Raw genomic sequence first — 11622 nt, 5'->3', positions numbered from 1 at the left:
ACCATCTAAACCTAGAGATTCCTTTTCTGGTAGTTTTAAAATTATGGATTCAATTTTCTTAATGGTTATAGAGTTATTCAAATCATCTATTCATGCATGGTGAGTTGAGTTTGTTTGTGTTGCAGGAGGAACACTGCATTTTGTCCATTTTGTCTAAGTTGTCTAATTTATGTGTGTGGAGTGGTTTGTAATATTCCTTGATTGTCCTTTGTTATATGTGGTGTCTGTAGTGATATCACCTGTTTCATTATGGTATTTAAAATTTATGTCTTTTCTTTTCCTTTTAATTTCTGCTTGAGTTTGCCAAATTTTATTAATCTTTTAACAGAACTATCCCTTTGTTTTATTGGTTTAACTATTTTTTTTCTTTTAAATATAAGTGTTTTCTTTTCTTATCTTCATTAATCTCTACCCTCTACTTGCTTTGAGTTTATTCTGCTCTTCTTTTTCTACGTTCCTGAGGTGGAAATCTATTGCTCACTTGAGACTTTTCCTCTTTACTATGCATGCATTTATTGCTATAAGTTTCCTTCTCAGTACTTTGATATGTCACAGTTTCATGTTTATCCAGTTCAATGTATTTTTAAAATTTTTCCTTGAGACTTCTTTGACCGATAGATTAGTTAGGAGTGTGTTTTTAGATTTCCAAGTGTTTGGGAATTTTCATATCTTTCTTATGCTGATTTCCAATTGGATTCCCTACAATGGTTTCTGGTTTTCACCTGCTCTGGATGATTACGATCTCTTTTAAATTTGTTCTGGTGAGTTTAGGGCCTAGGATAGCTCTATCTTGCCATGTGTTTCGTCAGCACTCAAAAAAATATGTGTATTCTGCTGTTGTTGTGTGGAATATTCTGTAAATGCCAAATAGATTCTTTTGGTTAATGGCATTTTGAGTTGTTTTATATTCTTGTTGATTTTCTTTTTTTTCCCTCCTTTTAAAATATGAAATGCTTCACAAAATTTTGTGTAATCTATATGCAGGAGACGTGTTAATCTTGTCTGTGTCATTCTAATTTTAGAAAGTGCTGCCAAAGCCAACACTCCTTGCTGATTTTCTGTCTAGTTCTATCCATTATTGAAAAATGCAAGAGAAAATTTCCAACTATAATTGTGGATTCATCTATACCTCCTTTGAGTTCTGGCAGTCTTCTTTTTTAAAAAAAATCAACTAAAGTTTATTAAATTAAGCATAAAGTTACTTTCACATTTATCTACAACCACAGTGAATACAGTTCTTGGCATGAAGACACCACAACCTTTAGAATTTAAAGCCTCCCCACCTGCAAGATTACATATATAAAACTCCCAATATTGTTTCTATAACAGTGGATTAATTCACCAAATTAAAATAGTTATACGATCTAGAATAATAAAATGGAATGATTTACTCATAAGATTCATATTTAAAGCATCTTTATTTACAAAATACTATCCTGAGAATCATAATTCCATTAAACTTCAATTTGAGCAAAAGTGCAATCACTTACTTAAGTAATAGCAGTTACTTAAACTGAAAATGAGATCCGTCAAAATTACTTTTGAAGAAAGCAACAATATTGTCAGGTTTCTTGCTGTGGTCCTGGATGTTCAGTAGCATTGAAGGCGGAATCAATCCTGAAGGGAACTCGCTTCTACCTTCAGAATGTGGGGTTGGGGTAAAATCCAGGTCTCGGATGAAGGTAAGGAGGTAAACCCCTTGGTGGGTAGATGTTTCTCATTGCAAATGGAGCATGTGGTGGACCTGGGAAATCCCTTGGTGGAAAATAACCTCGAGAAGCTCCAAACATGGTTCCTGAAGGAGGTGGGGGGAAAGGAGATCCTCTTCTCATGAACGGGCCCCTTGTATCCACTGGAAACAATGGTCCTCTGACTGGAGCAAGAGGTGGAGGAATAAAGCCAGGGCCAGTTGCTTCATTTTCAGCAGGGAGAGATGAATCAGGCACATTTAAATTACCAAGATCATCTTTGGCATCATTTCTACTGGATTCCATTTCTGAAGGCATTGACCCATCCATTTTATCCAAAGAAGTCATTTTAAAACTTCTGGGTTCTGCTGGTCCAGACAGTCTTTCAGAATTAGAATAAAATCTGTCTTCCCTTTGAGGAGGAAGAGCTGAATCAGGATATGATTGTCCTGGTGGAGGAAACATCATCTGACAGTCCTGTTCCACCAGAGATGACAGGGACCCAGTGTCAGAAGGAGCCCTGTGAGGATCGGTTAACCTATCACAGCTTGGTTCTCCTCTTTCATTGGTAATCTGATGGTCCAGGGGATTCCCTGGGCCTCTTGGGCCTCTTCCTCCTCCCTCCGGAAGCACAGGTCAGAGTCCCAGTGGATCCTCCAACAAAGTTTGAGGAGAGAGAAAAGCTCTCTTTGCAGATGAAGGCCGACCCAATGGTGCGGGACCATTCAGGGAATGCTCTCTGCCAAATGCTGTATTTGAAACATCAAGTGCATTAGGATCTTTTTCTAAAAGTTCAAATTTCAACTCTGTTTCAGTTAATTTTTGTTTGTTGTGAGCATTTTCTTTCCTTAAATCATTGAGGTTTCTTTCAGCAGTCCGAGCTGCCAACCAATTATCATGTCCTCTTTTCTCGTAGGAAATAACCTGCTTTTGATAAAAATGAACAGTTCTCTCCAATTCTTCTTCAAGATCTTTGGCTAGCTTTCTATAGGTCTCCAGCTCTTCAGTGGCATGGCTGATCTTTTCTTCCACTTTAGAAAGTTTCTCTTCTTCCTCTATCCGGTAATTTTCCTCTATTGTCAATTTCCTGTGGAGTTTCATTTCATTTTCTTGATAGAATTCAGTCATTATTTTAAGTTTCTGTTGAAGCTTCTGATTCTCACTTTCAAAATGTATGTTTTCTGACTGCAAAGATGCTTGTTGAGTCTGAAGATTTTTCATATACTCTGTAAGCTCTTCCTTTGTTTTATCAACTTCAGATAACTGAATAATAATGTAGTTTCTTTCTCCTTCTAAGCTTTTTAAAGAAACATTTAACTTAGCAGCATGAATCAGTTTCTTCAAAGCTCCTTTTGGAGGATCATCTAAGTTAGCACCATTTCCGATTGACTGTTTACTTCTAATTCCAGGTTATCATCATCCGTTGTGTCTTCTTCAAGCACAGCAGCCTGATCGTTCATCATTAGCAAGTGTCCAGTCAGGGTCTTGATGTGATTTTCTTTATCATTTAGAACTTGTTCTGCGTGTACTTTGGAGTCTTCAAATGTTATTTTCTGTTTATTAAGTTCACTCACTTGTTCTTTCCATACCTCAGCTTCTTGCAAAAGCTGTTTCTGGCTTTCCTGAAGTTGAGAATTTTCATTCAAAGCATCTTTTATTGCTATAGCCCGTCGTTCTTCACTCATTTTAAATATCTTGCAGATGATTTTGGCTTCAGCTATTTGTGATTTGAGGGATTTTGACTCCTCTTCTAGAGACTGTATCCTTTTTGAAATATCCGCCATCAATTCATCTTGTTGAGAATGTTTAGATTTCTCTTCTTTTAAGTCTTTTTCTAGACAGAGGATTTCATCCTCAAGTTCAGAATTGGACCTGTTCAGCTTTTCACAGGTTGCCTCCAAACTTCGTGCTTCTGCTGCCGCCTTCTCATAGCTACTTCATCGCCTTCATACTCTTTTTGAATAAGGCTAAACTTTTCAAGTAGTTTACTTCTCAAGGCTACTTCATAGCCTTCATACTCTTTTTGAATAAGGCTAAACTTTTCAAGTAGTTTACATTTTTCTTCAATTAGTCCAGAAAGCGTTGCACCAAGTTTTTGCTCTCTTCCCACGTAAATCCGACTCCTAACCGATCTAAAACTTCTCCACATAAAAAGGAACAACAAAAAATCCAATAACAGCTGCACATACCACCAGTTCCGATGGAAAACCGTAAGGGTTCGAATCTGGTCTCATACTCTCAGGTAGTGCTGCCACAACTCTGCGTAGCTCCTCCAGGACCAGCCCCAAGTGGGGCTGAGGGGTAGCACCGGGCTCCTCCATAGCGCCGAGGCTGCTCTGGCGGTCACCGCAGTAACACTGGCCACAATAAAAGGTGGAGAACACGCAGCCTTGGGTCTGGAACCCGAATCCGCACGTGACAGCCAACCGGAGCGGACCGCTGTGGAGCGGGCTGCGGGGGGAGCTGGGGAACGCGGGCACCCACAGGCCTCACAGGCCCATGTTGTCCCCACCACTCCCCGGCCCCCTTCTTACACTTTACATCCTGGGGCAGCGCAGGTCCGAACCCGACCCACCTTAGTTCTGGCAGTTTTCACATCACGTATTTTGAAGTTGTATTTTTTGGTGAATACACTTTTAAAATTGCTGTCTTCTTCATGAATTAAACCTTTGATCATTATATAATCTCTCTGTTTCTGGTAAATTTTTTTGCTTTATCTGACATACATGCAGGCACTCTTGCTTTCCTTTCATCAATGTGTGTGTAATATATCTTTTTTCATCCTGTTAATTTGGCCTGCCCTGTATTGGTAAATTTCAAGTGAGTTTCTTGTACACAGCATGCAAGAAACATATAAGAAAGGGTCATACTTTTAAATACACTCTTCTATTATCTGTCTCTTGGTAGACCATTCATAATTAAATGAATTATTGATACTTTAGTGCATAAGCCTGACAGTTTTTGTTTTCTCTATCAACTCTTGTTTCTCTGCTTGTTTTTCATGACTTTCTGTGGGTTATTTGAACATTTATTTTAGAATTCCATTTTGTTATTCATAGTGTTTATGATGTATCTTCTTTTTTATAGTTTTCTGGTTGCTTTTTATAGCTTAGTGGTTGTTCTAGATATTCCTTTATACATACATTATCACAGTCAATTGGTGTCATCTGTATTTCAGTTTGAGTGTAGTATAGCAACCCTATGTCATTTTATGTCTCTTTACCCTCTCAAATTTATAGTATCATTGTCTTACATCCATTTAGAATAACACTAGACAATGCTATGATTTTTGCTTGAAACATCAAACATAATTTAGGAAATCAAAATCTATGCCAATAAATAAAGTGAGCATTTTAGAGCTGCCAGAAGGAAATAGGACACGACCTGCTTTGTCTTTCATTTTTTCTTTCTTTCCTTTATATTGATCATAGATATTATGATGCCCTATCTATTAACTCCAATATCTGGATTATCTGTGAATTTGTTTTTAATAATTGATTTATTTTTTATCAGTCTGTATTTCTTGCTTTTTTGTGTATGTGGTAATTTTTTAAAAGTATGTTGAGTTTCTGGATAATATGATATAGAAATACCCAAAAATTTTGAATTTTTTTCTGGACAGATGTTATATTACCTGCAGATCACCTTGCTGCTCTCAAGACCTAGTTTTAAGCTGTGCTATGGTAATGATATTTTATTTTCCTCTTAGGACATATGCCTTACTCCTAGGATACTGTACCTCTCCTTAGACAGAATCTTTAGGGTCCCAACTGGGTTTCTCAGTTGTTTACCAACATTTCCCCATCTGGCTGGATCTGAAACCCAGTAGGTTTCCAGGAAATTTTCAGTCCCTGATGATCTCTTCTGCTTTCCCAGCAGTTGCTTTCTACTAGGTCTCTCCTCTTCTTAGCCAACTGTCACACAGCTAAAGAGTCACAGAAGGACCAAAATGGCATTTACACACCCATTTCCAGGGTTCTTTCTCTCTCCCATATGGTACATTAACCCCCAATTCCCAACCAGCTTATTAGCTTTGAACTCTATTCGTTGCTTCTTTTGGTTACCAAGACCACTAACCTCTGGTTGGGTCACATTTTCCTGTACCAAGGTCAGGAAGATGCCTTTCTGGAAAACCCTGGCAAATGTGGTACTAACGTCATGTGTCTCACCTTCCTTAAAGATCTCATACCTGACTTGGTACAACAATGTTCTTCAATGCCTGCTGATATGGTTTGGCTGTGTCCTTACCCAGATCCCATCTTGAATTGTAGCTCCCATAATTCCCACGTGTAGCCTTGCCCACCTGAACCATGCTGAGGACCTGGTGAGAGGTAATTGAGTCATGGGGCTGGGTCTTTCCCATGCTGTTCTTGTGATAGTGAATAAGTCTCATGAGATCTGATGGTTTTACAAAGGGGAGCTCCCCAGCACATGCCCTCTCTCTTGTCTGCCATGTAAGATGTGCCTTTGCTTTTCCTTTGCCTTCTATCATGATTGTGAGTTCTCCCCAGCCATGTGGAACTGTGAGTCCACTAAACCTCTTTCTTTTATAAATTACCTAGTCTTGGGTATGTCTTTATTAGCAGCATGAGAACAGACTAATACAACTGCCAAGAATTTTTTTTCTATATTTTGTCCAGATTGTATAGTTTTTTATCATGGGAGGGTGAATGTGACACCAGCTACTTTGGTGTCAAGTAGCCAAGTCATGTACTAACGTATTTTTAATGTAGAGCTATACAGTCTTCTTTCTATACTTAAATTTTTAATTAAAATATGATAATTAAAATATTACTAAAAATTTCTTAATGATTTTATTTCATGAGGGAAGAGACTTGGTCAGGAATGTGAAGTATGGCTTACAAGTATTTTCTTGCTAGCTGTGAAATAGATTGAAGGAAGTATTATCCGGTCCCCCATTTGGCAGATTCAGAACCTTGAGGTTAAAAGACATAAATAGTTTGAAGTTCACCTTATAATTGATTAGAAAGGGACAGACCTGAAACTCAGGTTCAGCATTAGACCTCCATGTCTTTGGCACAAAAACATACCGTCTCTTGACTTTTGCCCTGTCTTCATAATTCCAAAGAGCCTGAGATTACTTTCAGACTATACCATTTTCCTTATTAGTAAGTAATCTGTCTGAAGGTCTGTATGAGATAGTCATAGTGTCAGCCAGAAGTCTGACATTCAAGCTCATTTCAAAGCCCCTGGAAATAGACTCTCTTCACTGCCTTCCGTGTGGACGTCCATTGCTCTGCAGTCTGAGACTTGAGTCCACACTGGGCAAACACCTCCCTAACTCCTCAGCCTCCATTCTTATCCCCATGGTCAAAGTTCAAGTCCTCAGCACCTCTCACCTGGACTGTTCCAGAAGCCTCCTCACTAGTTTCCCTACCTCTAGCCACAATCCCAACTGAGCTGTCTCCCAGAACACTGCCAAATTAACCATAAATTTCAGCTTAAAACCTTTCAGTAAATTCCTGTTGCCTTCAGGTAGAATCCTTCAGTAAATTCCTGTTGCCAACCTTCTCATCATCTGGGTCTGCCTTCGCCTCCTGCCTCAAGTTCCAGGTTCCCATCCTTGTACCCCTTCTCCCGCAATTCCAAACTGATGATCGTTTTCAGAACATTTCACCACAGTTCATATTTCTATGCATTTACAAATACTACTCTTTCTTCCTGAAATGGTTTTGCCTTCTTTCTATAACAGGGTTTCCTGAAATGGTTTTGCCTTCTTTCTATAACAGGGTTTCCTGAAATGGTTTTGCCTTCTTTCTATAACAGGAAAACTCCTGTTTATCTTTTAAAATCAGCACCTTGTCCCACCTCCCCACTCCACCCACAAAAACAAAGAAAAGAAAGGAAGAAGGAAATACCTGATACTGGTAATTTACAATGAAAAGAAGTTGAATTGGCTTATGGTTCTGCAAACTGTACAGGGAGCATCTCCTCAGCCTCTGATGAGGCCTCAGAAAGGTTTTACTCATGGCAGAAGTCAAAGTGGGAGCAGACAGACGTCTCACAAGGCAGAGCAAAAGCAAGAAAGAGAGAGTTAGGGGGAAGTGCTACACATATTTATAAATGACCAGACCTCTGAGAACTCACTCACTATGGTGAGGGTAGCACCAAGCCATGAGCAATCCACCTCCATGACCCAAACACCTACCATCAGGCCCTACTTCCAACATTGGGGATTATAATTTAACATTAGATTTGGTGGGGACGTATCCAAACTATATCACTCTGCTTCAAGTCGGAGTGTCTTCCTGGAAATTAAAGCTTTAATGTAGGCCGGGCGTGGTGACTCACACGTGTAATCCCAGCACTTTGGGAGGGCAAGGCAGACAGATTACCTGAGGTCGGGAGTTCGAGATCAGCCTTACCAAATTGGAGAAACCCCGTCTCTACTAAAAATTCAAAATTAGCCAGATGTGGTGGCAGGTACCTGTAATCCCAGCTACTCAGGAGGCTGAGACAGGAGAATCGCTTGAACCCAGGAGGCAGAGGCTGCAGCGAGCCAGGATCGCACCATTGCACTCCAGCCTGGGCAACAAGAGCGAAACTCTGTCAAAGAAAAAAAAAGGCTTTAATATAATAGGCAGACTTCATGAAGATACATTTCATGAAGGTATTGAGTTGGGGGAGTGTACTGATTTATATATTTACCTTCAAAGCATTCTTTTGAATTATTCTGTCAGCATAGAAGACTACGTACATCCACCTCACCTCTACAGATGGGAGCAGCCACACAGCCAACTGAACACCCCATGTTTTCTCTTTGAGAAACAAACTACTTTCTGAGAGTAAGAAGTCTTCTATCCTAGAAAATTTGGTGTTAGTATCAGAAAGATAGACCAAGGCAAGAATATGCAATAAATATTGGCTTGTGCCCCACAAATGGCTGCTTTTTGGTCAGGAACGTGTGCTAGGATATTCTGTGCTGAAGGATCAATGTCACTGCAAGTCCATGATGAATGCGCATTACTAAGCCACATACTCATAATTAATCCTCAGCGACACGTGAAGAAAACTAAATTTCAAAATGAAAAACGAATAAGTGGTAGAGCAAGAATGTGAAACAGATCATTGAATTCCAGAACCAGTGTCCTTAACTGAGAGAACATAGCATCATAGCTATTCTTTTCCTAATTGCAAGAGCCCAAGATATGCTTAAAGTGAAAAAATATATATATAAATTCACTTTTCTTTAGTGGCCTTTTTTGCTTTTTCATCTGTTCTACAAATCTTTATTCTGAGAGCTGCCTTTACTTTCTCTCTGATTGAAATGGGGCTGACAACCAAGGGACCCCAGCATTCTCATCATCAGAGTAGGTGTGACTACAGATGGCCAGTCTTAGCATTCCATGCCCTGGACCTCAAGACTTGACTATGAATGTTCAAACGACCTAAGTATAGCCAGTCAGTGTCCAGATGAGTGATAAAGGCATTAATGGAGAAATAATTTCTTTCTTTCTGAGATAATGATTTCTACAAACCATTTAAGCCTGGAATTGCCTTGTAATATTATCTTCACACAAAGAGAGCTTGATGGACAATAAGCACCATCACCACCCAGCCCCACCCCCACCATACACACGCACATAAATGACAAATCAAAGGCAAAGAGCGATACCCCTAGGGATATCGTTAAAGAATCTAGATATAGTACTGATTAAAGCTCCAGGTCAACACCTAGACATTTTTGTTTCCTTAATCAATAAACTGCTTTTTTTTTGCTTCTACTTGTTTCAGTTTAGTTTCTATTACCTGTCATCAGGAAATTCCAACTAAAACATTTTCCCTTCCTCAAGTCCTTTCCAGCTTGCTGTTAGAGCAGTGTGACACCTGTCTTTTCTCACAGAGGATTTGCTCTGGAACAGACCCTCCTGGTTTTATATCCCTTTCATCTACTCATGATGGGTGTCCACAGCTCAACAGGAGTCAGGACAATGATGATGCAACCCAGTTGCCAGTTTACTGCTGATGGTAAAGATGGCCAATGGTTACCAAGGCCCGGGGCCCTAGAATTCAATGATCCAGAAACCACGCACTCTCTTAATTTTAAAGGTGTCTTTGGAAACGTAAGTTAGACCCAAAAAATCCAGGTTTTATTTCCAGCTTTCAGAAGACAAGAGCTTGGTTGGAAAGACTGACTAATGGTTCTTTGCCTCCTCAATTTAAAGATAATTTCTTCAAGAAAACTCCATACCCCACTGTATCGTGACTATGCACACTGTTTAGCTGCAGTCAGACCACCCATGCTTCGTTTAATACTTCTCATCACATTGACGGTTAATGTTTATTTGGTATTCTCTTACCCCACCAGGCAATATGTTTCATGTTGGCTGATGTCTATATTTCTCAGAGATGTATCCCCAATACCTGTCATAGTACCCGACACATCAAAAGCTTTCCATAGGTATTCATGGACTGAATAAAATTTTATGAGACTGATCAAGGATTTCTAGTTCCTGTCCCTGTTTAATATCCTACAGAGGCCTATGATATTTACTGAAATCAAAGAAATCCTTTTATTATTCTAGAAAGAAGTTGCAATATGACTTTAATATCTCCCCAATTTTTTTCTGTCTTGTAACCAGCCATAAAACTTTGGGTGATACTGGTCATCAGATTGAATAAGAGTAAACTTTGCAATGGTCCCCTTTTCCCCATTTATACATGCAAGAATCAGAACTTATGGGAATATTTTTAGCAATATTTTTGTGGGGGACGATGATGAAAACTTTCAGAGGAAATAATTAGCTTTTAATTAAATTTCTTGGCCCTTGACATTGTACGGTCCTTGTCTTCATCTCTTACCATGCCTGTTTCTTCTCTCTCCTCACTTGAACTCAGCCAACATTAATTTTGGAGACACTTTTCTCTGAATTATCATCTCACCTTGTCCTGCTTTGTGTCACTACACTCTGGATCAAGGGCATTCCTCTAAATTGGAAGATCCCCAAGTGTCTTTATATAACTCGAGTCTTTTCCTGACTCTCCTCAAGATGGCACCCTAAGCACAGGCTCCAGCCTCTTCAACTTCGCCGTCCATTACCAGAAAGACAGATCTTTTCTAAAACTCTAACACAGCATTAAAAAAACAGAAGGCAGGCTCCCCGTAAAAGATCTAGAGAGATGGTATCACATGGTAAAAGAAAACCAAGAACTCGCCCAGAACAAAGTGCTGCAAAGAACAAGAATGACCACAAGAGGTCTTGCAAGTCCAGAGGGAGCAGATGGGGGAAACAGATAAGTCTCAGGAATGCAAGGATAATGTATTCCTAATACATCTATTCGTTCTCTGAATTCACAGATTACAAGAAAAAAAAATTTATGCTCATGCCAAAAAATAAATTGAAAAAATCCAAGTCCCGATGATGGTTAAACATTAGCAGCATAGTAAAATAGAAATAAACTTCCTATAAGAAGTAGTATATCTACCAGAAACCTTCGGCAAGCATTATACTCAGCTGTAAAAAGTCAGATGCATTCACATTAAATTCACAAACAAAAGAAGAATGTTCACTCTCAGTGTTACCTTCAACATACTCATAGAGGTCCTTATCAGGGCATTAAGACAAGAAAAATAAACTGGACAGAAATAAATAAAAGTCATAATATTTGGAAAATATGATCCTTTATAATTTGAGGGTGGATCTAATAGACTTAGTTGATGAATTAGATGTGGTAGGGACAGGTAAACAAAGATCAAGGATGATACCTAGGCTTTTGGCTTGAGCCATCAGTGTTTTTCAGAACTTTAACTGAGATAATGGAAAATGAGGGTACGGGATGAAGAGAAAATAGCTAGACAGTTTCAGATATGAGTCTAGACTTTAGAGGTTTGGGGTACAGAATGAAGAGAAGATATTAGATAGGCAGTTTAATAGATGAGTCTAGACTTCAGAGCAGAGGTCAGGTCTGCAAA

General features: G+C 39.1%; 1 protein-coding gene and 1 non-coding gene across 2 annotated transcripts; both read right to left on the bottom strand.

The window, feature by feature from the left end:
- Positions 1-939: 939 nt before the first annotated feature.
- Positions 940-1042, bottom strand: LOC112209866 (U6 spliceosomal RNA). The gene has a single exon (XR_002944864.1). It is a non-coding gene; the product is annotated as a U6 spliceosomal RNA (small nuclear RNA).
- A 440-nt stretch (positions 1043-1482) lies between these two features.
- LOC463809 (cTAGE family member 15-like) lies at positions 1483-4045 on the bottom strand. The gene is given in 6 exon segments (XM_009454425.3): positions 1483-1600; positions 1603-1658; positions 1660-3070; positions 3073-3623; positions 3662-3844; positions 3846-4045. Coding segments are annotated over 6 exon segments (2403 nt in total). The 5' UTR covers positions 4010-4045; the 3' UTR covers positions 1483-1562.
- Positions 4046-11622: the final 7577 nt, after the last annotated feature.

This window comes from Pan troglodytes, chromosome 6, assembly GCF_028858775.2.
Source record: "Pan troglodytes isolate AG18354 chromosome 6, NHGRI_mPanTro3-v2.0_pri, whole genome shotgun sequence".
NCBI classification, from domain to species: Eukaryota; Metazoa; Chordata; class Mammalia; order Primates; family Hominidae; genus Pan; species Pan troglodytes.
Note: the sequence above shows the minus strand (reverse complement) of the source record. Positions and strands in the feature narration are given on the sequence as shown.